Genomic DNA, 27191 nt, shown 5'->3' on the forward strand with positions numbered 1-27191 from the left:
CTACCATAGCTGTGTCTTCGAAATTTAAGTCGATTTTCAACGCTTCAACAACTTTAGTACTTGGGAAGATTTTATTCTGAGATTCTAGGGATTTGGGTATAACGATTTTTCTTTATAAATTCAGATAATTGCATCTTTTTAAAATAATTATACTTTTGCTGACGTGATGCTTCTATGGCAAGATATTTACAAGATTTTCTGCTTTTGCTATTTAATGGTCTCTTATATTTTTTGCCGTTTATTTTTCTTTTGTCCTTAACGTTTCATTTATCTTGATGGTGTGCCTCTATGTCACTAACTCTGCTGTCACTCCAAGAAAATGACTCTGTTTTAGAGTCACCAGCCCCGCGCAGCTTGTAGCTTGTCTCTGATTGGTGAAAACCACGAGAGCATATGCAATGTAGTTTATTATGTAAGAAAATTCTTATTCAATTACAGGCACAGTCAGTCTGTTTCCGCTGTCTTTTGATGTTACATTGCTTGGAAATTTTTGGTGTGGCAAAAACTCTATAAGGTAAAGTAGTTACTAATCAATTCTACGTTGTCAAATCCGGAATTTAAGGGGGTCTTGTACGTCCGGCTGAGCTATGTATCAATCAAAACTGGCTGCGTACAACAGATTCAGTTACATACAAATTTTCAAAATGAATATATAAGAAACAAGTTGGAAAAGCACCTAGTTTTGCCAAGCCTTTTTACTAGCCTTGAGGACAGCGTCTAACAAGCGGCAACCGGCCAATTGCAAGGCAGCCGCGACCGTGTGTTTCAAGGGACGAAAGTGTGAACGGTGATAAGTTGTTAATGGTTTAACCTCAGAAACTGGATTTTCATGCATTTTGTTTATTTCTTCTTATAGTTAGTTAGTTAGTTAGTTAGTTAGTTAGTTAGTTAGATCATAGACTGTTCACAGCCCCCTTTTTTTGTGTTTTTTCGATCGATGAGCGCGCGGTGAGAACAGCGTGAGAACTGGACGCCAGCGCAAAAGAGGCTGTGGACAGTCTAGTTAGATCATGGCGGAATTGCCAATCATAGATTGTAAAAGTATAAGAATCTATAGTAACAACAAGAAATGTAAACTTTTTTTTTCAGTTAAAAAATTTTGCGGCGGAATGCTAAAAGACAGCCGAGTCAAAACAGTAAAACTCAGTCAATAAACATGTTTGTAGGACCCTGATTGAGACAAAGGGCACAAATAGAGCGAGAAGTTCAACAACTGGTATCCTAGCATGTGACTAGAACACCCGGAGTGACTGCTAATGATTAACCCTTACGGTGCCGAATTTCTCAAAAACGCGGTGTTTAACCATTAAACTAAATTTTTGGTATTACAATACTGAATTTCTGAATTGCTAAGTACTTTTTCACACTGCAGCAAGTTTTTGATGAAGATTCCATGTAAAAATATACAATATTTTTCTTTGGCGCATGCATATAAGCTAAAATTTGGACTTAGTTGCGGAGCCGTTCCCTTTTTTTCTTGCTCCTTTTCCTTCCGTTTTTCTCGGTTTTCTCAACAAAAGTCCACTTTGGCACTGAAAGCTTAAAGGTAAAAGGAGACCGTGTACTGTCGAATGCTACTGGTGTTTACAGAATGACACTTACAGGAAAGCATCTTGAGAGGCAAACTGAATGATATTTTTGAAAAGTTCCAAGTCGTGGAACTTTCTTTGAAAACGACAATAAATGTACAAAAAAGACAAAAAAGCCAAGAACATATCACTGGAAGTTATCCACAACACAGCTAGTTGATAGAGATTAAAGTTTTCAGGCTCATTTAAATAATTGTTTCAAACAAAATTTCTTGCAGATAAATGAAGACAACAATCATATTTCTAATCCTAGCTATTGGAATAGGTAAGACGAACTTTCTATCATAACTGTTCAGTATGAGCGAGGTTGGTGAAGACGAGGCAGGGGTATAAATCCCATTTCCCAGCCCAAATTTTGCCCAAATTTCATTTTACAGCCTACTTTTGCCCAATTCTCAGCCCTATTCTCAATTTTGTTTTGTGAATTGTCAGTGCCAGTGACCCAAATCGTATTATCACAGTGAAAAATAGGCCAAAATCCCATCCATTTTACCCCTTCAAGCTCCCCATATATAACATATACAACTTTGAAGTTACTGTACATTGGAAATGTGGCAAGGTAACAATCGTCAGTAGAATCCTAATAAATTCGACCGCTATACTAACACGAAACAAAACCTGAACGAACTAGAAAAGAAAAATTACTCAGGGATTAAGCTTTCATTTGGCTTTAGTATATAAACCGAATAAAAACTATAGTTGTGTTCAGTCATGTGAAAACAAGACCTGATAAGAAATGAATTTCCTTAATGTGATGTTCTCCATGTTTTCCCAAGCTACGCTGGCAAAGGTTCAATTTATCCACTAATTGTCAGTATTTTGAACTGGGGAAGGGAGGGGGGGGGGGGGGGGGTCGGGGTTGGGGAAAATTTATGAAAGATACGGAGATGTTCGCGTGAAAATTTGAATTAAACCAAGAAGACCAATCTGTGTGTGACTCAAGCTTTTTTGACTTCTTAAAGATACCAGTTTTCATGCCTGATGAGTGTAGACTACCAACACAGTTTTAGAAGGTGGTTTGTATTTCTTTACGTGCAATGCTAAATGAGACCTCGGCGACCAAAAATATTGGCGTTCTCTCCTAGACACCCTAAGTGAGACCAAAATACGTAATTTGCACCCTTCCTTCATATGGATGTCCTCTCCCCTCCCGCCGGGATTTACAAGACAGCATAGGCTTACACAGAAGACGTCTTACGAAAAATGAGTCACAGAGATCCGCAAGTAACAACCAATCAGACGCCACACCGATCTTTTTTAGTGCTACGTCATCAGTCTGATAATACAAGTTTTGGTTCAAACGTCGGCAAATTAAAACTTCATGCGGATATCGTGTCACAAGTGCACGGAGTCGAATCGCCTGTTGTTGAACCGAGTTCACCTTTTCTTCCTTGGCATAATTTTCTAGCTTGACGGAAATAAAAGTACATCAAGCTAGTAAAATACCGTACGTCAAGCAAAAAAAAATTGAGTAACAAAAAGTGATATATGACAATGTGTGAGTCGGTGTACTTGTGGCATTCACTTATAGTGGGTATACAGCTAATTCGAGAAAGGTTGTCGGAAAAAAGCGCAAAAGTGCACGCAACAAGACCGAAAGGTGGTCTGGATATTCACTTGAATATTGCATATTGGCCTAGAGGAAATGTACAAGTTTGTGTTTTTGTACGTGAAGATTTTGTTTTTCGTCTCAGGTCGCCTTTTTCTGTAGTTTAAATTTTTCTGTCGCATGTCTGAGTTTTGAAAATTCTTGGAAAATTCAGCGAGGCTAAAAGTACCTTGTTTCCACGCGGATGAAGAAAAAGAAAACTTGCAAATTCGCGTTTGTCATGTCGCCATCTTATTAGTATTCAGCACGTGTTGCAGCTCTCTACTTCTACCCACACCACCTTTCGGTCTTGTCGCGTGCACTTTTGTGCCTTTCTCCGACAACCTCTCTCGAATTAGCTGTATACCTAAATATCAAATGTTTCTTTTGCGGGGAAGGCAAGAGTGCGGCCTGAGAAATATCTTTTCTCTGCAGGATGGAGAGTATCGTGAATGAAGATATTTATAGAGAATCCTGTTTTTTTTTTTTTTCAATTTACCGCTTCATTTATGTATGTTCTAGCTTCTGCTGTTCATTTAAAGAGAAGGCGGTCCATGGGAAAGCGCCAAATTGCGTTAAACGCAGATTGGAGTATCGACCAACAGCAACAGCAGCAATACGTTTCCTCGCCCCACCCTGCGTCGTTTGTGCCTGGGTCAACTTCTCAAAGGAGTGGATCAACGAATCGTAATTCAAACCCGGAACTGGCTCGTACACGTGAGAATTACGTTCAAGGATAGCTGAAGGACACTGCAAAACATAATAATAACAACTTTAGTGACTTACACAATTACTGGTAGCTCAGTAGTCTACATTGTGCCGCGGTCATCAAAATTAAAAAAAGTAATGAAAACAGAAAGTGGAGCGATTTAAGAAATGATTTAGAATGTTAAAATAGCTTATCAGTTAAAAAGTTTAAAATATAATACAAATATATATATATGAGATATGTAACAATATTAAACAATAAAATGTTTGCAGTCTTCGCAGTCTGAAAGGGGTACCTCAACGAAGAACATACCACCCAAAAGCCTAATTTCGGAGGTAGGCGATGATTTACCGAAAGTTGTTCAGTGCTAGTTAAATTAAAACAAACAAACAATTCATAAAGTTAGAAAAATATGTTAAAATTGTTGTCGACCACGTAGTATCATTTTCACTCCAGATCCATAAGAACCGGCCGGTTTGAGACTTGAAATGTTCAGTCTGGGTCTTTTCCGAAAAGCGCCATCACGTGGATTCATCCTAATTTTCACTCCAAGTCTAAAAGAATCAAATAAGAAAGTGTTACATGGGCCCTAGAAAATGACAATTTTGGGCATTTGTGTTGAAATACCCCTAAGTCAATCAAAGTTTATTTTCACTCCTGATCCTGCTACTGTTGGACACGGTCTGCGGCGTTTGATACCGTCGACCATAAATTGCTACTAGAAAGAATGGCAAAACGCTACGGCGTGAAAGGAAATGCGCTAAAATGGTTTCGATCCTATCTCCAAGACCGAAAGCAGTTTGTTGTGATTGACGGAACCAAATCAAAGATGAAGGAACTTCGCTATGGTGTTCCCCAGGGATCAGTTTTAGGGCAGATCCTTTACTTGCTATACACATCGCCCATCGGGGACATCATCAAACGGCACGGACTTAATTACGATATCTATACGCTGATGACACTCAGCTTTATCTCTCTTTTAAGCCAACCCACGCTGAACAACCTGGTTCTATAGCTAAAATAGAAGCATGCGTTTCTGAGATCGACTCGTGGATGGTGAGCAATAAGCTGAAACTAAACAGAGGAAAGACGGAGCTTTTGATTTTTGAGCGCACGACACCGTTCTCCCCCATCGATAGAGTACGTCGATGTGTCTGGTGAACAGATTGAGCCATCTCCTTCTGCAAGGAACATTGGAGTTATCTTCGATGAGCACATGTCACTAGAAAAGCATGTTACCAGTACCTGCAAGGCCTGTTTTTTCCACCTTAGAAACATAAGCAAGATAAGAGACTGTCTATCTCTAGCAGACACTGAAAAGTTGGTACACGCATTCATCACATCCAAGCTAGATAACGCCAACTCGCTATTATATGGACTACCTAAATTTCTAATAGATCGCCTACAAAATGTCCAGAATGCTGCGGCTCGCGTTATTACTCGCACAAAGAAATACGATCATATCAAGCCCGTCCTAAGGCAGCTTCACTGGCTCCCAATAAATCAGCGCATTAACTACAAGATACTGCTTTTAACCTACAAAGCGCTTAACGGCCAGGCCCCTGGTTATATTACTGAGATGCTAGAGCCCTATACACCAACCAGGAGTTTACGATCCTCGTCTAAAAACTTACTAAAAATACCATCTGTGAAGTTAGTAAGCTATGGCCAAAGGTGCTTTTCTTTTGTAGCACCTAGCCTATGGAACTCTCTCCCGAACTATATAAGAGAGAGCGGCTCGCTATCAGATTTTAAGACTTGTATAAAGACATACCTTTTTAACAAATTTTATAATTAGACTTTTAGGTAGTCAGTTAACCAGTAGTAGATAGTTCAGTTAGACAGTTAGTTAGTCACTTTAGTTAAGTTAGTTAATGAGTTAGTTTTTCATTCAAAGATTTTAATGATTCTTAGTTTTTATTTCCATTTTTACAGCTCAGCTATTTTATTTGTTAGTATTTCCTTTTATCACTGATGTAAATTTTTCAAGCAAATCATTTTTTTTAAATAATATTTTTACTGTAAAGCGCCATGAGCCATGGATATGGCGCTATATAAATCTTTTATTATTATTATTATTATTATTATTATTATTATTATTATTATTATTATTATTATTATCATTATTATTATCCAACAAAAACGGCCACTGTGAGACCTAAAATGTACCGTTTCGCTCTGGTTTGAAAACCGCCATCGATATCACATGGAATCATTCCAATTTTCACTCCTGGTCTATAAGAATTAAATAAGAAAGTGCTACATGAGCCACAGAAAATGACGATTTTGAGGCATTGAGTTGAAATACCACTACTTAGATTGAAGTTATTTTGGGACCAAAAATGTACACTCTGGCTCTGGTTGGAAAACCGCTATCACGTGGATTAATTCATCATAATTTTCGTTCCAGGTCAAAAGAATCGAATAAAAAAGTCGTACACGAACCACTGAAAATGACGATTTTCGGCAATTGTGTTGAAAATATATCGACGTACATGTAGATTAAAGCTAATTTTAAACCCAGATCCAAAAAAAAAAGTAAGTTTGAGACTTAAAATGTACAGTCTGGGTCTTCTTGGAAATCCGCCATCACGTAGATTGATCCTAATTTTCACTCCAATTCCAATAGAATCCAATAAGAAAATGCTACATGAGCCACTGAAAGGACGATTTTGGGCATTTGTGTTGAAGTACCACTTCGTAAATCAAAGCTTATTTTCAATCCTGATCCAACAAATTCAGCCACTTTGAGATTTGAAATGTACAGTTTGGGTCTTTTTGGAAAACCGCCAACACGTTGATTTATCTTAATTTTCACTCCAGGTCCAAAAGAATCGAATAGGAAAGTCGTATATTAGCCAATGAAAATGACGATGTTGGACCCTTGTGTTGAAATACCACCACGTTGATTTAAGCTTATTTAGATCCAGCAAAACCGGCCAGTTTGAGACTTGAAATGTTCAGTTTGAGTCTTTTGGGAAAACCGCCATCACATGGAATCATCTCAATTTTCACTCCATTTCTAAAAGAATCAAATAAGAAAGTGGTACATGAGCCATAGAAAATAACAATTTTTGGCCCTTGCGTTGAAATACCACAACTTAGATTAAAGTTTTTTTTCACCCCAGGTCCAGCAAAACCGTCCAGCTTGGGACTAAAAATGTACCGTTTCGCTCTGGTTGGAAAACCACCATCACGTGAATTCATCGTAATTCTCGTTCCAGGTCAAAAGAAACGAAAAAGAAAGTACTACATGAGCCACTGAAAATAACGATTTTGGACCTTTGTGGTGAAATACCACCACGCGGATTAAAGCTTATTTTCACTCAAGATCCTGTAAAACCGGCCAGTTTGAGACTTGAAATGTACAATATGGGTCTTTTTAGAAAACTGCCATCACATGGATTCATCCAAATGTTCAGTTGAAGTACAAAAGAATCGAATAAAAAAGTCGTAAATGAACTACTGAAAATGACGATTTTCGGCTATTGTGTGAAATACCACGGCGTAGAACAAAGCTTATATTAACCCCAGATCCAGAAAAACCGGTCAGTTTGAGACTTCAATTGTACACTCTGGGTCTTTGTGGAAAACCGCCATCACGTGGATACATCCTAATCTTCACTCCAGGTTTAAAAGAATCCAATAAGAAAGTGTTGAATGAGCCACTGAAAAGGACGATTTTGGGCATTTGTGTTGAAATACCACTACGTAAATCAAAGCTTATTTTCAATCCTGATCCAACAAAACCGGCCACTTTGACATTTGAAATGTACAGTTTGGCTCTTTTTGGAAATCCGCCATCACGTTGATTCATCTTAATTTTCACTCCAGGTCTAAAAGAATTGAATAAGAAAGTGCTAAATGATCCACTGAAAATGACTATTTTTAGGCATTTGTGTTGAAATACCACTATGTAAATCAAAGCTTATTTACACTCCAGATCCAACAAAACCGGCCAGTTTGAGATTTGAAATGTACAGTTTGGGTCTTTTTGGAAAGCCGCCATCACATGGAATCATCCCAATTTTCACTCCAGGTCTAAAAGAATCAAATAAAATAGTGCTACTTGAGCCACTGAATAGAACGATTTTGCATGGGCCCTTGCGTTGAAATACTACCACTTATTTCACTCCAGATCCAGCAAAACTGGCCAGTTTGGGACTTAAAATGTACAGCTTGGCTCTGGTTGGAAAACCGCCATCACGTAGATTCATCCTAATTTTCGTTGCAGGTCAAAAGGAACGAAAAATTAAGTATTACATGAGCCATTGAAAATGACGATTTTGGACCCTTCGGTTGAAATACCACCACGCAGATTAAGCGTTATTTTCATTCCAGATCGAGCAAAACCGGCCAGTTTGAGACTTGAAAAGTACAGTTTGGGTCTTTTTGAAAAACCGCCATCACGTGGATTCATCCTAATTTTCACTCCAGGTCCAAAAGAATCGAATAAGAAAGTGCTACATGAGCCACTGAAAAATGACGATTTTGTGCACTTGTGTTGAAAACCACCACGTAGATTAAAGCTTATTTTCAGTTCAGATCCAGGAAAACCTTCAGTGTTTACATCGTTCGTTTGCCATTCTGTTTTTATTCATAAAATGCCGTACAGTAGATGTATCGCTTAAAACATAAATCCATTTTCCAGACGCAAGGAGAGAAACTTCCACTTTTCTTTACCGCAAGTGAAGATTTTATGTTGAAGACTCTCGTAATTTTGATAAAACGGTATTTGCAAATTAAAAACGATCACATTTCCTATGTTATCTAAAGTTACATGTAATATATTTTGCTCAAGAAACGTGACTTTATAAAGGCAACATTTTTTCACAAGCGTTTCTTTCTTTGTTTGTTTCTCTTTCTTTCTTTCTTTCTTTCTTTCGCTTTTAAAGTGTCTATCCAGCCTACAGGTTTTTTGTGGTTTTCGTATCTCTTTAATGCATAAACAAGTATTCAAAAATAAATTTTTGTATTCCGCCACTTTTTCGCTGCAAAATCGAGCTTTAAAGTTCCCGCTTCGGCCACGCCCAAAGAAGTTGACCGCGTGATCGAGGATTGGTGAAGAGTGACGTCATATCAGGAACCGCTCGAAGCGTTTGCATTTGTTTATTTGCTTGACAGCCACAACATAAGGTTTGTTTTTCCCAAGAATTCTTCGAGGTTGGATGGAATACTCACAAGACAGCGATTTCTTATCTGAAGAAGACGTGACTAGCAGTTCATCTGATTCGAACGAAGAGATCGAGTCCGGAGAAGTCGAATCGTTCACTTGCACTGCAGTAGAAGATAAGAGTAACAAAGAAGAACGCGCTTACTCTCGAGAACCTCTAGCGGACGAAGCATGGATAAAAGAATATAATCAAGAGAAGCAACTTATTGATGAGAGGGAACAAAAATTACAAAACCAGCTTAACAGAGTCGTGGAATTAGACACATACCGGTATATAGATACTTTTTCCAAACACTCACTCCGCACGTTAAATTTGCATTTTGTACGCAAATTCACTCCAGAAAGCTTTGAATGGAAACTTGACGCGTCGCGAAACCTACAACAACGGACGGAAATCGATCTGCATTCTCAGGCTGTATACCTTTTAATTTTCATTACAGATGTGAAACGAAAATGAAAACAATATAACGAATAGACTGTAAGCACTATTATTCCCGAAAATTGCCCTTGACACTCACACAACGCATTGACTTGAAAGTGGTATGCTTGTTTGTTTTGAATCGAAACTTTTCGCGTCGGTAGATTTGCATATGTTGCAAATAAATGTGCCCTTAGTTGATACGCAAAAGATTGATATTAATAAACATGTTTATTACTTTTATTAGTCCTTCTTATAACAGCTTCTTAAAATACGAGCTACTTTAGTCCTTCTTGTTACAGCCTAATAAAAATACAAGCGACTTTTCACGCGTTTAGAAATGCCGACAACACGCGCTTATGATAAGTGCGACTGATTGTCTCAAAAACGATTAACAAACAGTCATAACCTATCGATTTTTGAACTTTTATAACTTAGAAAAACTTTTCTTTTCATTGTGACAATGCTTACTTTAGGCTGTGAAAGCTTTGATAAACTTTTCATTGTACGCACTTTAAACAAACAATAGCGCTTGCAGAGACCGATCGATAAAATTATAACTTTACATGTATGGGAGTTGAAACCCTGAAAAGCTACGTACGAGCGCAGTGACTTCGATTATAAAGATCACATTTTAATAAGACTTTATGAACAAGACTTACAAGAAACAGAAATAGAAATTCAAGCGATATTCGAGGGAGAAATAATTCGCTTTACCTTGACTGGTCGACAAATTGAACGTCGCTTCAGCTACATGTTATCTTTGCTTGGCGACGCTTGCTCGCTTATTATTTCTACACAATGGTTGACAATAGGCAATAAAAATCTCTTGGGAAGTTGGCGACGTTTACTTGTAGTTTTTTAGGCGCCTAGCGAGACGCGTGTCTTGTCGTTCGAGAACAGACACTCAATCAAATGAATAATGAGTAATGAATGGATGAATACCCGATGACGACTTCGAAACGACTTCGACTGGACAAAGTTAAGTATTCCGGTGAAATCTTGGCACAGGAACAATGCCAATATCATCTTAGATCAGCGACTGTTGGCATTGAAGTTTTTCAAAGGAATGTCTTCTTGTAATATCCCTGGGAGCGAAGTAGCAAGCACAGACGACAGACGAAGCACTCGGATTCCACTTTGCACGTTTTAACTTGACGAAGTCCATCTACTTTTTCCTTCTAGCCTTTGCTTCTGTTCTCATATCACCCCAAAATGCAGCGCAATACCCTTTTCTTCGTTTGGAGTATTCAAGCATACCGCAACGACGCATCTATCTGGTATATTTCTACCGTCAGTATCTCTTCGCAATTACAGAAGAAATGCTGACTTCAAATGGCGGCAAGATTTCGCGGTTCCTGATCTGACGTCACAGCCGGTCTGGAACCCAGACTCTTTCTGGTCTTGACTCCCGGTAAACTTCTTTGGGCGTGGCCGAAACGGGAACTTTAAAGCTCGATTTTGCAGCGAAAAAGTGGCGGAATCCAAAAATTTCTTTTAGAAAACTTGTTTATGCATTATAGAGATACGGAAACCACAAAATCTACATGGCTCTTTGCATGTTAACTAACTTTAACCTATTTAAAACGACAGAGATAAATTGAAACTGCAAAAAAGCAAGGGGAAGAAAGTCGGTAATTTTGTTTGACGGCATAGCGGTGCCTGGAAACGGTGCAAGTCTGTCTCAACCAAGCCTACCGGCAGGGAAATGTCACGATCAAGCAAAATAAATGAAATAAACTGTTTGCAGCAATAACAGATGTTAAATGCGAATTTAATATCAACGACACTGCCGATAAATGTATGCGAAAGATAAAATATCTCATCACTTGATCATGGTATCGAGTTTTAACTTAACTGACATATCTGTTAACGAAAAAATTCGCATGTTTATGCGGGAACAGGATTACAACAACGAAAAAATTGGTGACAAAATTTCAATTTTTTTGCAACCTTTTTTTTTTCGTCATAGTGCGAACAGGGCCCTTGTCTTCATACTTTTGATGGCAAACGCATGCAATGTTTTCATCTCGTGTTCACACTTAGATGCATCGGACGGTATTTTGTTTATTGCGATATGTTGATTTCGAATTGCGCGACGACGAGACGTCTTATCAATTGAAGCTGAGAACAAGGTATCGCACTTTATTTAAAAAGAAAAATATTTTTGTACAGTGGTAGGAGCCTAGTTGTGAAACAAACACTCATCTGATCTGTTACAAGCAGCCTCCCCTCTCCTCTAATCACCGGCATCCTCGAAACGTAGCATTTATCACTTCAATTGCACCTTGCATTCCTTTAAAACTTGTAGTTTGTTTGTTAGTTGCTTAGGTTGTTACTTAGCTTATAACTTAGCGCTTAAAACTACAGTCAACACCCGCATATAAAGACCTTTGATTTCGGGGTTAAGGCTGCTCAAGTTATTATTATTTTATCGGGTTCTTACTGAGAAATCAGCCTGAAAATGTTCTTAAAGCGTTCTTAAAATTTGTTTCAGAAATACTATACATTAGTAGAAGTTTAATTAACATCATGTTTTATTACTGACACTAAAAATAAGATTCAAATAAATATGATAACAATAAAAACAGAAGAAGAATAAAGGGAAAGGAAGGAGAAAAATGTTTATGACAGCAAATTAACAACACTCTTTCCTTCGGTGAAGTTATTTTGACACCAAATAAATATAAAAGCAAATTTATTGTTAGTATTTTTTTTTTATTTTTTTTATTAACATTTGTTTCAGGGAGGATGGAAACTGACTTTGACACTATACAATCAAGAAAACGTTCCATGGTTTTGTCTCAAAGCTTCCTTTGATATCCTTGGGACCTTAAGTCCCATGTAATGGCCAGCTAGTAGCACTGAACGTATAGACATATAGATATATAGCACTGACCATAATTCCGTATAGTTGCGAGGCGGTCAAGTTTTTGTTGTCCTTTATAGTTTATACAATTTACTTGATGCCACTAACAATGAAGCTGGTGTTGCCAAATGTAATTTGCACGTTAAATAAACTAGTTTTAACAATGTAACTATTATTCCCAGTAACAACATTTCAACCAGTCGAGTTTCTTGGAGTCTTTACTAATGAAGTATAAACCTGTACTCAGCAATATTAAAGCTGCCAAAAACCTGTATTATTTTTATTGTAATTTAGCTTTAACATTTCTGTTATATTTAGCTTCAACTTGCTTGTTGTACTAGCATTTTTGTTGTAATTGAGGGGATCATCCTAATTTTGTTTATAAAGGAACTGGGTCATTTAATTTCATGTGCTCTGACCCACCCTTACAATTTTTGACCATTCCCTTAGAGGTATACTGTTTTAGTGATCGTGTATTTCATTTAACGGAAATAAAAAGCCCCTTGCATAAAGCCAAATAAAATATTAATTATAACAATACAAGTTTCAAGGTAAACGAACAAATATTCTTGTCGCAAGGTCTGAAAAATTTGTAAGGGAAGCTTTCGATTGCATCGCACAGTCTTCATCAGCGATAAAAATTAGCTCAGTTGTCTCGTGTTTCCATTTTGTTTTATCACGTGACAACAGATGGTCAAAAATGGCGGAAAGATCATAGCCCCCGTCTCTGTTCTGCTTGCTCCTCAGGCGGTCTTAACCATTCTTGTATATTTTAGGTTTATTACTCTGTGGTGTTTTTCTACCTTGAAAATTTAGTATCATGAGGTTCCCTACAAACTCAATTTTATTTTGAACCTCTCAATAGCATTTTTACCCGCACACAAACATTTTAATTTTTTTATTATAATTTTGCTTTTTCACACTTTTTATAGTATATATTTTAACTTTCGCGCTTTTTATTTTGCACTTGTCAAAGACTATAGACTGATAGTCGAAAGGTCGTTTTTAATCAAATTTTTAACCAGAGATCGCATTTTAAAATATTTTTTTACAAAGAATTAAGGCAGCTACAATGCATTTATATGCAAAACAACATTTTGAAGCGTGTCTTTCTATTAATTATTAAAGGTTCTAAATGCATCGTAGGCTTTGCTGTCTTTGCTGCTTTTTTAAAAATTATACACACGTTTTGTTACATTAACACAGAAACTCGTAAACTGCCTCCCAAAACAGTCTATTTCTGAAAAAAAGGCTGTCCCTAAGTTTGGATGGCTGGAAGGCTGCCTGGCTAAGGGGGGCAGATGCTTTCAGTTAACAAATATTCCAACTTTACTTTAGCTAAAAATAACCTTACCCAGTGTCATTGTTTCATTTTTGTTGTGGATCAAGGGGGGTGGCTAGCCACCCAATCCACCCCCCCCCCCCTGGATCCGCCCCTGAGTTTCCGTAGCTTGTTGTTGAGGATGAATTTGTAACTGATGTCGACAAACAATTTGATAAACTCGGATGCAACAAATAGTATAAAACGAAAAGACAAAGAATAGTGACAGAAGAAGTAGCAAAAATATCGTATTCCTTTTCCAAAAATTTGGAAATGATAACAGAATGGTAATAGCCAAACAGTTACTGATGTATATCCTGCATGATGTGTAGTCATTAAATTCGGATATCGCATGTTATTGTAAAGAGTGCCATACTACGAGATCCCTAGTTTGCACACTGCTACGAAGGGCAAAGAACATTCCTTCGACAAAGGATGGGAAACGCAAAGAAACAAAACGAGGGCATTGTGTCAATTGTCTGTTGCTGCGTTTGGCAAGTAATGAAGAACTTTTTAAAATATTACAAGACACCCATAAGTCTAATTCCATTATCTTGTGATGTCTTGAATGGGTAATACAATAATGAAATGATGGTCTTAACTCACTAGAGGCCGGGAATTCAGGATCAGTCTTTTCTAGTGACATTACTAGTGTCATTACCAACGAGAAATATAAGGTTTAACTTCAGTATATCGATAAAAAGCCAAAACTTGGCAAATATAAAAAACAAAACGAATTTCAGGATTTTTGTTTAAATATGACAAGTTCCCCTGAGGAGATCTTTACTTAAACCCTAACTCCCTGAGTTACAGTAGCTAGTTGACTTCCGTCTGTTTGCAAAACATCTGTCTCGCTGTCTTAACAACTGCCGTTCGAAGCTCACGAATACGCCAGCAATACAAAAATGGATTGATGGATGAGTTCATAAATGCCACAGTGTCGGCAAAGAACCACGTACTTGTCCAGTGATTACAAGAAATAGCCAGAACAATCAAGGAAATAAACATCGGTGAATAATAACCTCTTACTAACCGAGCGCGAGGGCCGTACTGGGGAATATTGGCCCGAGGTCGTGGCAGTACGGACCGAGCGCAGCGAGGTCCGTACAAAAACGATCGAGGGCCAATATTCCCCAGTACGGCTCGAGCAAGCTAGGTTAGTAAGTAGTTTATTATATGGCACTCGAGCCATGCGTGTTTATTTTTCTGTTAAAAGCACTTCCGGTCACTTGCATTCAAAGGGCTTCCTCCGTAAAGTGCAGTATGATGACGCGAGCAACCGCAGAAAGAACAAGCTACCACGAGTTTGAAAACAAATTTATTGATCGTGACGAAGAAGACGAACATTCAGCAAGCGGATTTTATTATTCTTAAGATCGGGGAAGTTCTAAGGCTGTTCCGAAAACGCGGAGTGCGGAGTGCGGAGTGCGGAGTCCGAAAATGCGGAGTCTGTAAAAAAATAAAAAATAAAATAAAATAAAAATAAAATGAAAAAAGTGTGATAAAAAAATTAAAATAAAATGAAAAATATATAAATATTAAACTAAATATTAAAAAAATAATACACATTTTTGCACAGCTTCGCCCGAAGCAGTGAAGCGGATCGTTCAGACCGCGGCCATTTCTTTCTTCAAAAATGACTGCAATTCACGTTTCACACACGAGAATGAAAGCGTTTTTTGTGTAAGAGACAGTGTACATCTAACCCGTATCAAAATATACAATGTTACTTTTCAGCAACAGATGTGTCATTTGTAGTGAAAAGCAAAAGCTATTGCAAGCTTGACATAACCATTACCAGTTATCACGATTATCCTTGACACAGACGTGTTTCCATGACACCTGAAATAAACGGTTCCCAGGTTCCGAGTTCCCAGCGAAAAGAACTTACAATCAAAAGAATTAGTATTCTTGCACTGAAAACATGATTTCAACCAAAAATGACATGTCCACAGATGGATGTAGATATCCACGGCACAAAGGCGGTTAAATGACTTTTGGGGAAATTTTTATTTATTTATTTTTTGCTTTTTTATTAAGTGCTGCGGAGTAGCGTATCGTTGTTGTACATTTTTCTTTAATTTGAACTTCGTCTAGCATAAAAGGCGAAGTTGAAAAGTGCCACGTTGTTGATGGTTCTTTTAGAGAGTTTACTGTGTATTCGTGGAAAGCCAGGCGAAGCAACATGGCTTTAGGCTCTTTGGTAAAAAAGAAACTAAAGTTATTTGAAGTTTACGAGTAGAGATTCCAAAAAATTGGAAATACTGTTTGTTAATATTTCGTGAAACGTGAACTGCAGTCATTTTTGAAGAAAGAAATGGCCGCGGTCTGAACGATCCGCTTCACTGCTTCGGGCGAAGCTGTGCAAAAATGTGTATTATTTTTTTAATATTTAGTTTAATATTTATATATTTTTCATTTTATTTTAATTTTTTTATCACACTTTTTTCATTTTATTTTTATTTTATTTTATTTTTTTTTATTTTTTTACAGACTCCGCATTTTCGGACTCCGCACTCCGCGTTTTCGGAACAGCCGAAGTTCTAATGTAGAAACTGAAACAGGCATCACTGAAAGCCAGAAGACCGCTCGGCTAACCAAACTGAGGTTTCTTGGCCATCATTCGGCGTTGAAGTTGAACGTCTCAGCTCCCGTAACTTTCGGCTTTCGTCCCTGGCTAGTAAACCGAAGTGTAAGGGTAATTTTTTTTTTTAAAAAAAAGGACAAGATAGTTCTATGAAGTGCCCACTGGATTGGAGTCGCTTAATTTTCCCGCTTCAAAAAGAGCATCTTCGACTTCGCCGTCTTCATCAAACGCCTGCGGTGAACGGCTTCGCGGCTTCTTTCCTTCGCCGTACTACGCGTACTTGTGAACCTAGTGACTGGCACTTCGCAGCTAGTTCTCTTCTCGATTTTTCAAACTCGGTGTCGTTGAGTATGTTGAATGGATATTTCTTCTCAGGTCTGTATGGTTCGTTGAAAACTGGAAATTGCTGCTTGCTCGTACTCTTCTCCTTTTTTTGGTTCGAGTGTTTAAAAAAAAAATCGCTGCGTGAAAAATTTGGACTCATTTGGACGGAAAGTTGGTCAAGCTCGGTAGCAGGTAGGCTATCAATTCTTTCATTTGTCATACTATTACCTTCAATGTAGCGGAGTAGAGCGTAGATTTCAGTAGCCGTCTTCTTAGTTGTGTTTATAGTTTTCCGTTCGTTTATAAAATCGTCTGCGGTATGGCCTAGCTCCTGGCTTTCGGTGATGCCTGTTTAAGTTTCCACATCAGAAGTTTCCCAATCTTTCAGATGATGCGGTTGAAATTCGCTTGGTGAATATTCGTTTTCTTCGTCCTCGTTGTAAGCTCAGTAAAATATCAATCCGTTCGGTAGTTTCTTCTATTCGTGAAAAATGAGAGTACACATTTCCTTTTCGCAGGTACCGGTTTAGTTGGAAATTTGAATTTGCCGGCTTTCGAAAAAAATAAACGGCTTGGACCGTTTCCATGGAAACGGTCCGTATGGCAAAATCCCGACCAAGAAAGAACCAATCAGAACGCTCGGATTTGCCTAAGACTGGCTTTGCCATATAATAACACAGAATCATCACAAAATAATATACAAAGGTGTTGATAGAACTTTTTTTCGATCGCTTCATATTCTGATTATTTTCAGCACTTAAGCTTTCCACAGCCTGTTGCTGAGAGTGAATTTGCAACTGATATTGACGAACAATTCGATAATTTTTTATGTAACAAATAGTAGACACTAAAAGACAAAAAATAATGCTAAAAGCAGTAGCAAAAAATTTTCCTGCCTCTGGAATTTTCAAAAAATTCAAAAATGATAAAAGAATGGTGGTGAGCCAAAGAGTTGCCGATGTATACAAAGTGCGCTGTGTAGTTATCAAATTTGGATATTGCATGTGGTAATAAAGCGCCAAGAACCGATCCACACTTATGGCTGTCAGTCATTGTAAAGAGCGAAACACCACACAAAGCAAAGGCCGTTATGAACAGTGCCAGAGGCAGGGAGACATTTTCCTTGAGTCTATAAGTAGCAATGTAAATCGGTTGTAAGAGAAGTCCAACGAAAAGGTCTGAAACAGCCAAACTGCAGAGTAAAATAAACGACGGTGAACGAAGCGAAGAAGCCTTCTTAATATGGCAGCTAGCACCAGAGTGTTGCCAAGAACGGATATGAGCATCAATGGAGCATTCAGGACACAGTTTATGATGACAATAGTTTCAGGACCATGCTCCCTTTTATCTATATCGCCTGAATTGCAAATTTCTGATTGGTATGCCATCTTCACGTTCCCTCTCACATATGTACGACTCGATAATCTAATATGATAACTTGGCAAATATGTCTATCGCATCAGTCTGCTGCCTGTCACAAAAAGGTTCATGTGGTCGTTGATCCAAGTCCCAATGTCAGGTTTACCTAACTAGCAAGCTGCATCTAAAGATGCCTCTAAAGGCTTTTAGTGTCTACTTCGATTACCTCCGTAAAGCGACATTATTATACATTAGAATTACTTTGAAACATGTGATTGGTCGAGAGCATTCAGTCAATATACAGTAGCATGTGAACTTGACATGATAACCCAATATCTGCAGCAGATATCATGTCGAGTTCAAAGTCCGCCTAGTTTCCAAGCCCCTCGTCCGTGTAGTGCTGTCAAACTTTTGAAAATATGGCTGAGCGATTCGCCTCTGTTTCCGAAGAGGAATTGAAATTTTTGATCGAGAATAAAGATTTTAAAAACACCAAGAGAACAACAAAAACAAGTGTAAAAATTCTGAATGATTATTTGAGGGAGAAGAACCTGGAGGAACCACAAGATAAAACCGCTTTGGTCAATGTTCTGACAAAGTTTTACGCCGGCGCTAGAAAAAGTGATGGCAAATTGTTTGAAAACGTATAATAAAACAATTATTGAATTCGGTTTTCGCATGATATCGTGAATTATCAAAACCTCGTGTCTGTGTTATCTGCCTCAGCCTTCGGCTTCGGCAGATAACACAGACCTCGGTTTTGATAATTCACGATATCATGCTCAACCTCATCCAATAATTGCTTATTGTCCAGCACACGATGACTTCTTTTTGTATTCGAGGGTTCTATAACTTTAAATATTATTTGCGAAAATTGAAAATATCTGTTAAGTCTGCGAAAACAAAAAAAATTAGAGAAGTATGGCTCTGTTTGAGTGACAGGTAGCAAATAAATGTTTTTCAAAGATAGAGATATATGAATTAGCCAGCTGCGACGATACCCTTCCTTTAAATTGAACAAACTAATGGATGCAGTTGATATTTAACACTCAGAACAAGTAATTTTTGCATGTTTGAACTACATTTCGAACGCCATCTCCATTCGGTAAAATGTAAATTTTTTTTAGAAATATTGACAATATAACTAATCATCGTTAAGAGAGGTCCCTTTGCCACATTAATTTATTTTATTGGCATCTTTCAATCCTTTCATTCTTTTGGCAACTTGAGACAATGGTGCATTTGGAAGCAATTTTAAATTTGTTTGAACAGTAAAAGGCAAATTTCGACGAGTAATTAAAATTATTAATTTGCATGGAATTTGGTGGGCTGGGGTATTAACTGTCCTTTGCGCTCTTATTGACTAACAAAACAGTTAGGATACATGAAGATGAAGTGTTCAACATGACTCGAGCATGGGACAAAGAAAAATTCTGAGTCCCCGACGGGAATCGAACCCATGGCCTCCCAGATACCGGTTGGGCGCTCTAACCAACTGAGCTACGAGAGACTCGTTGTGAGCTGGGCCATTTTACTTGGTTTGATAAGTGACACGCGTGTCCCATGCTCGAGTCATGTTGAACACTTCATCTTCATTATTTATTACCGAGCTTAAAATTTACCATCTTTATTATTTACTACAAAATTGATGAATTTGACATTGCTGATCCTAGCAGTATGCAGGACGCGTGTCACTTATCAAACCTAGTAAAATGGCCCAGCTCACTACGAGTCTCTCGTAGCTCAGTTGTTTAGCTAGAGCGCCCAACCGGTATCTGGGAGGCCATGGGTTCGATTCCCGTCGGGGACTCAGAATTTTTCTTTGTCCCATGCTCGAGTCATGTTGAACACTTCATCTTCATTATTTATTGCCGAGCTTAAAATTTACCATCTTTATTATTTAGTTAGGATACATGTTAAGAGATAAAGTATGCTCTTGAAGGAAATATACAATTCTATATTCTGGCAATAGAAATGAAGCGCCAACTAGAATGAATGAATTTATAAAACAAATAAGCAAACGAACAAACCATTTTTGCATTCGACACCAACGAAGATTGAGGTAATCCTCGTCAAATCAAATCAAATTATATTTATATACGTGACACTTAAGAGTACATACAGGTTTTGCCTCCACTACACATCCGGACACACATCTCAGTTATAAATTGGGTGCGTTGGCCAGCCAAGCCACCGTCCCGTTAATTCAATCTCAACGGATAATACAAAAAATTACAAATTATGAATAGCGTTAGAAAACTTAATGCACCAGGGCCGGACACGAAAACCCCTAAAAACCAGCAAGTGGAGAAAACGGGGAACGTGTGCCCCCGACCAAGGCAGTGGCGCAACCATTGGAGTTTTAGGGTATTCAGTTATCTAACATACTGTAAACAAATACTTTTCGAAATATATGATTATAATAGGAGAACTAAATATTTAAACAAAACGAAGCGTAAGCCTGCATCCACGGATGACAAAGGAAATAAAAATAAAACCAAACATTGACTAAAACGTGGCGAAGGCTGACCGTAGAATGTCTCACCTTCCTAACGGCCACCTATTACAAACTCAAATCCCACTATACATTGCACACCGCAAACCCGCGCCCAACCCTCTGGTCCGTGCCGGCAAAACAGTAATTTATGCTAATCTAAGACTATCACAAATTACTTGTTTTGCCTCCACTACACATCCGGACACACATCTCAGTTATAAATTGGGTGCGTTGGCCAGCCGAGCCAACATATAGAGATAAAAAGAAAGGGCTTGAGCAAAAGTGACAATAATTTTGAACTTCTAATCTTCTTGCTAGAGAGTGTTCACTGAATGTAAGTGTTCTTAACAGAGGTTGAGGCCAAAGGGCCATGACAGCGGGGATTCCTTGCAGAGACGCCAGAATTCGCAGCTAAAGAGGCTCCACCTGAGTGGGTAGCTCACAGATCGTGGAGCCACTTGAAACCATGGAAAGCGCAATTGATAGAAGAAACTGATTAGTTTGCTTGAATCCAGCAGATACTGCAGATCAATGTATAATTGATGGGCTTCACAGGGATTCTCCATCTGTTGAAAATTCTTGCGTAACTAAGAGAAGTCCCGGAAGTTCTGGAAACAAGAGCTGTAAATTTCATTTTCGCCATTAATAAAGACACCTCTCTTGTATTACAGGTAGATGAAGTCCAGAACCTCGCGTCAAAAATGTCTGCAGAAAAAACGAAAAACCAAGTAAAAATAACAGAATATGTGACAACAAAGAAGAGGGGAAATATATACGAAATTAAAAAAGAACCTCAACCAGGAATTAAGGCACAAGGTGCCTAAACAAAACAGAAGCTAAGCAAGCTAATACATACAGACAAGCAACTTCCAAAGAAACACAATAAAGTATTTATGAACGCTTAATCCAGAAAGAAACAAAACTACAACAAACATACTCTATACACCATTCAAAGGTACTATCTGATATACAATTGCTCAGCATTAACAGTCTCACATCTGCCTCTTTAAGGGCAGTGTTTACAAATCTTCAAAATAAGCAAACTCGTATGACAGACCGCTCAAGGGCACTGTATACAAATCTTCAACATTAACAATCTTATATCATAGACCCATCAAAGGCACTATTAAACAAATCATCGAAAATTACAAACTGATATTATAGACTCGTAAACGGCACATGTCAAGGGCCACGTCATCTTCAAGGAGAAGGCTTCAAAGCCAAATAGCAATGTCACTAACATCGTGGGACGCGAAATGCATTGGAAACCAACGCGAAACCTTGGCTTGTAACAATACTAAAATTATTGCGTAAACGGCTACCAAGATCAAGATTAATAATACAAACGCTTTTCCCCGAATTTTAAATAGGAATAAATAAAGGATTAAATATCGTAGGAGGTGTTGAAAATAAAACGAAACATTGCAAACGAAAAAGCTCGTTATAGCGATCTCAGCAAAGACAGATTCCAGCAACACTAAATCTAACATTGCTCCTCAATAGCGATCTTAGCGAAAACAGATTCCAGCATCACTACCGGTAAATCCTTGTAACAAAAAACCCAGAATTAAAAGTAGTGGCAACTTGAAGCCCGACTAATAGTGCTTAATATGAAACAAGGTGCGCCAAAAACTTTCCAAAATACTGAAGTGATAATTAAAGACAATCTTTTTACTTGACACCAGATTTAATATCACAATACACCAATAGAACATGTAAACGGAAAGTGGGATCAATAAATAGAGATTACTTCATGGAAAATGCGCGCGTACGATTTTTATTCACGAGTTGAGTAGTGTCAGAAAACGAACGAGTGAGCGTAGCGAACGAGTGAGTTTTCTGATACGTATCAACGAGTGAATAAAAATCGTACAAAGCATTTTCCATGCTGTAATATGTTTATTTCATAGGTACTGAGATTTTCTTTTCCGTGCTACTGAGTAGACAAATTTATTTGCACAATAAATGACACTGTAAAACCATTCAAGTGCTCAACAACTGAGTAAATAAAAGATCTGCAGCATTCAAAATTTTTAAGTTAAGTCAAATGTCTGTTAATAAAGGAAGCCATGCCAATAACAAAGTTAAGTCAAGAAGATAAATCACAATTTATTCATCATCAGAGTCACTTTCCAGTTCCAAAGGCCTTAGACGTTTCCATCGCATCGCTTCAGAGCTTGACGGATTTGTAGAAAGCGTCGGAGACTGATTTAAAGTGTTTATGTTGATGGAGAAATTGCCACCTTGAATAACTGCGCCACTGAATAGTGCCATGGACTGCTGCTTTCCACCATTCTGAGAGTCGGAGGACTGCGAACAAGCTGTCTCAGAAGAGGACGAAGCTGTGGTACCAGCCATCACACTGCTTAGCACTTTTGACATGTGCATCTGTTGCTTCGTTGAAACAGTGCTGTAATTTTCTATGCTCTTCAAATTCTTATGGCCAGATAGTTGTGCGATTTGCGTAGGTGGAATCACAGGCGGCCCAGGCTCTCTCGTTAATTATTTGCAACGGTCGTTGTCGGTTCGACTCAAGCGATCGAAAAATATGCTTCATAAATTGACGAATTTGAGATCTTTCGTTCCTAAATTACAATAAACTGTAAGCCATATAAATAAAGATCACTTACCTATTGTTGATTGCCTGTTATTGTGTGATTTCGATGGTGCTCCGTCGCTTCGGAGCACCATCTTGACTCATTTCCTCAGGTCTCTTTCTGGCAAAACATTTGTAGACTGCGACAGGATCTCTTTCAGTTCCGTCGGTCGCAAACATTTTCGGCGGTACGGTTCTGACATCGCTGCAGTCTAATCCCGTTCTAGTTTTTGTTTGTCTTTCATTGAACTCCAAGTACTCGACTCCGCTTGCCGTTTTCAGTAGCTTTATATATCCCCAGCACATATCACGATGTTCTTGGCACCCACGGAGTCCGAAGTGAAGAGTGTTGTTTAGCCAGAGCGCGTTTAGAAGTGCCTCGGGACTACACATACCGAGCAAACCCTTCTCGTACAATATTTTTAACTCTTCGCTTGTCAAAGCTACCGACGCTTTCGGTTTATTTCCTTTTCCTTGCTTTTTTAGCTGCTTTTGTTTAGACTGTAGAACTTTTCTGGTTTTCTCAAACACCAAGTCGTTGATTATGCTTACAGAATAGCTCTTTTTCTTCAGGTGTCTTTCGAAGCTAGCCACTAAACTTCGAAGAGAAGTCGGCTCGTATTCATTTCCATCTTTGGTGCGGACGGCAATGATGAATTGGCTGATGTATTCATTCAGCTCAACAGCCGGAATATCTTCTATTTTTCTGTCTTCGTTCTTCGTTATCAAAAATCTTTCAAGCAATTTTACATCTCGTTCAGTTTTTTGAGCGGTGTTTTTGTTTTCCTGTTCTAAAATGAATTCTTCAACTGAGGAAACAGAAGCAAACCTTCCCTCGGCCATTTTTCAAAGCGCGGGTTTTCTTGTCGGCAACGGCTGTGGGATGACGTTTCCTTCAATACGTTCATTCATCACCAGTGAAAATTCGTCGTTCGCGTTGCTAATTGGACGAACGATATTTTTTTACAGTGAAATTTTGTCGTTCGTGCTCCTGATTGGCTAAGCTCTGAATCTGAATTTACTCCCTACGATTTTCATGAGTAAATCTCAGTACCTATAAAATAAATGGCAATGGCAAAGCTTCAGACTCATGATCTAGGAAATAAAATACAAAAACAATTGAGTAAATTTAAAATAAGATGAAAAGCGCTAAACACGACTAGTATGAAAAAACCAAAGGATAATTAGGATCAAAACTGAAAGCAAAGCAAAAGCAAAATAGAACAAACTACACCTTGATTCTGGGCATTCCTTTCGGTGATTAGCTGGTGGACCGTATTTTCTTTAACTGCTATAACAGTGAAGGATAATTGGGACACTCAGGCTTGCCAGATCGTGCAGCGACTTGAAACCATGGAATGCGCAACTGATAGAAAAAACTGATGTGCTCGAATCCAGCATTAACTGCAAAAACGAGGCACAATTGATGGGCTTTACAGGGATGGGACTGGTACCCAACACAGTTGAGGCAAAAGATCTCCATCTGTTGAAAACTCTTGTGTAAATAAGAGAAATCCCTCAAGTACTCGAAAACAAGAGCTGTAAATTTCATTTTCTTCTTCTTTTTTTTAATAAAGACACCTCTCCTGTATCACATGATGTAAAGACCATAACCTCGTGCCAGAAATGTCTAAAGAAAAAAACCAAACAAAGTGATATTAAAGGAATATGTGAAAACAAACAAAAAGGGGGAAATATATAAGAAATTAAAAGTAAACCCCAGCTAGGAATAAAGGCGCATGGTACCTCAACAAAAGAGAGACTAAGCAAGCTAATACATACAGACAAGCAACTTCCAGAGAAACGCAATTCAATATTTATGAACGCTTATTCCAGAAATAAACAAAACTACAAGAAACATACTCTATACACCACTAAAGGGCACTATGAAAATATATAAATACTCGACATTGACAGTCCCATATCAGACCCCTAAAGGGCAGTGATAATAAATCTTCAACATTATCAATCATTAAACATAGACCCCTCAAGGGCACTGTATTCAAATCTTCAACATAAATAATCTCATATCATAGACCCCTCAAGGGCACTGTATTCATATCTTCAACATAAACAATCTCACATCATAGACACCTCAAGGGCACTGTATTCAAATCTTCAACAAAAATAATTTCAAATCTTCAACATAAATAATCTCATATCATAGACCCCTCAAGGGAACTGTATTCAAATCTTCAACATAAACAATCTCGTATCATAGACACCTCGCTCAAGGGCACTGTATTCAAATCTTCAATATAAATAATCTCGTATCATAGACCCCTCAAGGGCACTGTATTCAAATCTTCAACATAAATAATCTCGTATCATAGACACCTCGCTCAAGGGCACTGTATTCAAATCTTCAATATAAATAATCTCGTATCATAGACCCCTCAAGGGCACTGTATTCAAATCTTCAACATAAATAATTTCAAATCTTCAACATAAATAATCTCATATCATAGACCCCTCAAGGGAACTGTATTCAAATCTTCAATATAAATAATCTCGTATCATAGACCCCTCAAGGGCACTGTATTCAAATCTTCAACATAAACAATCTCATATCATAGACCCCTCAAGGACACGTGCTGTTCAAGCAGAAGGCTAAAAAAAGCCATAAAGCAAAGTACTAATACTGTAGGACGCAAAATGCATTGGAGACTAACGCGAAATCTTAGCTCGTAGCAACAATAAAATTTATGCGCATAAAGCTACCGAGATCAAGATAAAACAATAAACGCTTTAACAAGGAATCAAAATAGGAACAGATAGTGGAGGTGTAGAAAATAAAGTGATAAACTAATAAGCCCGTTATAGTGATCTAAACAAAGACAGATAAAGTTTCCGGCATCAATAAATTAGCGATTAATTGTTCGTTGCAACAAAAAGCGGTCGAATTATAAGTAGTGGCAACATGAAGCCCGACTAATACTGCCTATTATGAAACAAGTCGATCGTGGCAATTACTTTCCAAAACTGAAGTGATCTACGCAATCTGCCTTTAAACAAAACACGAATAAAAGGGTTAACGAATCAAAAGGAAATCAAATCAAAAGTAAAATGGAACAAACTACACCTTGATCCTGGGCGTTGTTGCCTAGCCACTTTGACCGTAAGTCGGCAGGACCAGCAGAAGGAAGGAGTCTCTACAGCGACCTGGTTTTCTACGGAAAAAGAAAAATCTGGCTTGCTTCAGCTCTATAAGTTTTCTTCTCATCGTTTGCGTCTGACATCCGCCACGTCGTGATGTTTGTATTCCAAACCGGGATTCCAAAGCAGAACGGTGACTTAAAAGACATTCCTCGATAGAACGCTTTCTTGGATTTCTCAAAGACTTTACGACAAAAACCGACGATATCGTCTTTAATTGCTTCTAGGACCGATTTGTTAGCTCTAAACTGATCTTTATTACTCTTCTTATTGAACGAAAGGAGGAGCAACACGCTTCTTTTAATATCAGCGGCACTGCATCGCTCGATCTCGTAGAACCAAGAGAAAATATTGGTAGAACTGAAATTATAGTCGCGACAAGATTCTTTTTCTGATCAAGAAGATCACGATTGTTTCGAGGAATAATTTCTCTGACCTTAGTTTTGTCCAGTGCAAAACTAAACATTGACCAAAACGTGGCGAAGGCTGACCGTAGAATGTCTCACCTTCCTAACGGCCACCTATTACAAACTCAAATCCCACTATACATTGCACACCGCAAACCCGCGCCCAACCCTCTGGTCCGTGCCGGCAAAACAGTAATTTATGCTAATCTAAGACTATCACAAATTACATTTCTCGTTAGAATGTGTCGTAAAAGTAAACAATCTATCGGTAAAAAAATATATTATATTTTAAAATATCTAAAACGTTTAAAATTATCATCGATATTTACAATTACGTTGTGTAGTCATCAAATAGCGAAGCGCGCGAGTGACGTCACGATTCAGACAAGACTCAGACAAACAAACCGAAATGGCGGACGATTTTCCTAAAACACTTTCTAAAGCAGCAGGTATTCCTCAAACACTTAAATAAAACGAAAATTCGCCTAGATTCCTTCTATTTCATTCAGAACACGCTGATGTTTTTAGGCCTTGCATTTTGTGGCGGTTATATTCATTTCAGAAGCATAGGGTTATATGCTTCTGATTCATTTGCATT

General features: G+C 38.1%; 1 protein-coding gene and 1 long non-coding RNA gene across 2 annotated transcripts; one reads left to right on the forward strand and one right to left on the reverse strand.

Moving 5' to 3' along the window:
* Positions 1–442: 442 nt before the first annotated feature.
* LOC144660171 (uncharacterized) lies at positions 443–4154 on the forward strand. The gene is made up of 3 exons (XR_013572052.1): positions 443–514; positions 1808–1854; positions 3700–4154. It is a non-coding gene; the product is annotated as an uncharacterized LOC144660171 (long non-coding RNA).
* An 18927-nt stretch (positions 4155–23081) lies between these two features.
* LOC144636806 (uncharacterized protein KIAA1958-like) lies at positions 23082–23979 on the reverse strand. Its single transcript, XM_078496009.1, has one exon. The coding sequence runs from the start codon at positions 23871–23873 to the stop codon at positions 23082–23084; it is 792 nt and encodes a 263-aa protein (XP_078352135.1). The 5' UTR covers positions 23874–23979.
* Between the last annotated feature and the right edge of the window lie 3212 nt (positions 23980–27191).

This window comes from Oculina patagonica, chromosome 1, assembly GCF_052425735.1.
Source record: "Oculina patagonica isolate OP01 chromosome 1, crgOcupat, whole genome shotgun sequence".
NCBI classification, from domain to species: Eukaryota; Metazoa; Cnidaria; class Anthozoa; order Scleractinia; family Oculinidae; genus Oculina; species Oculina patagonica.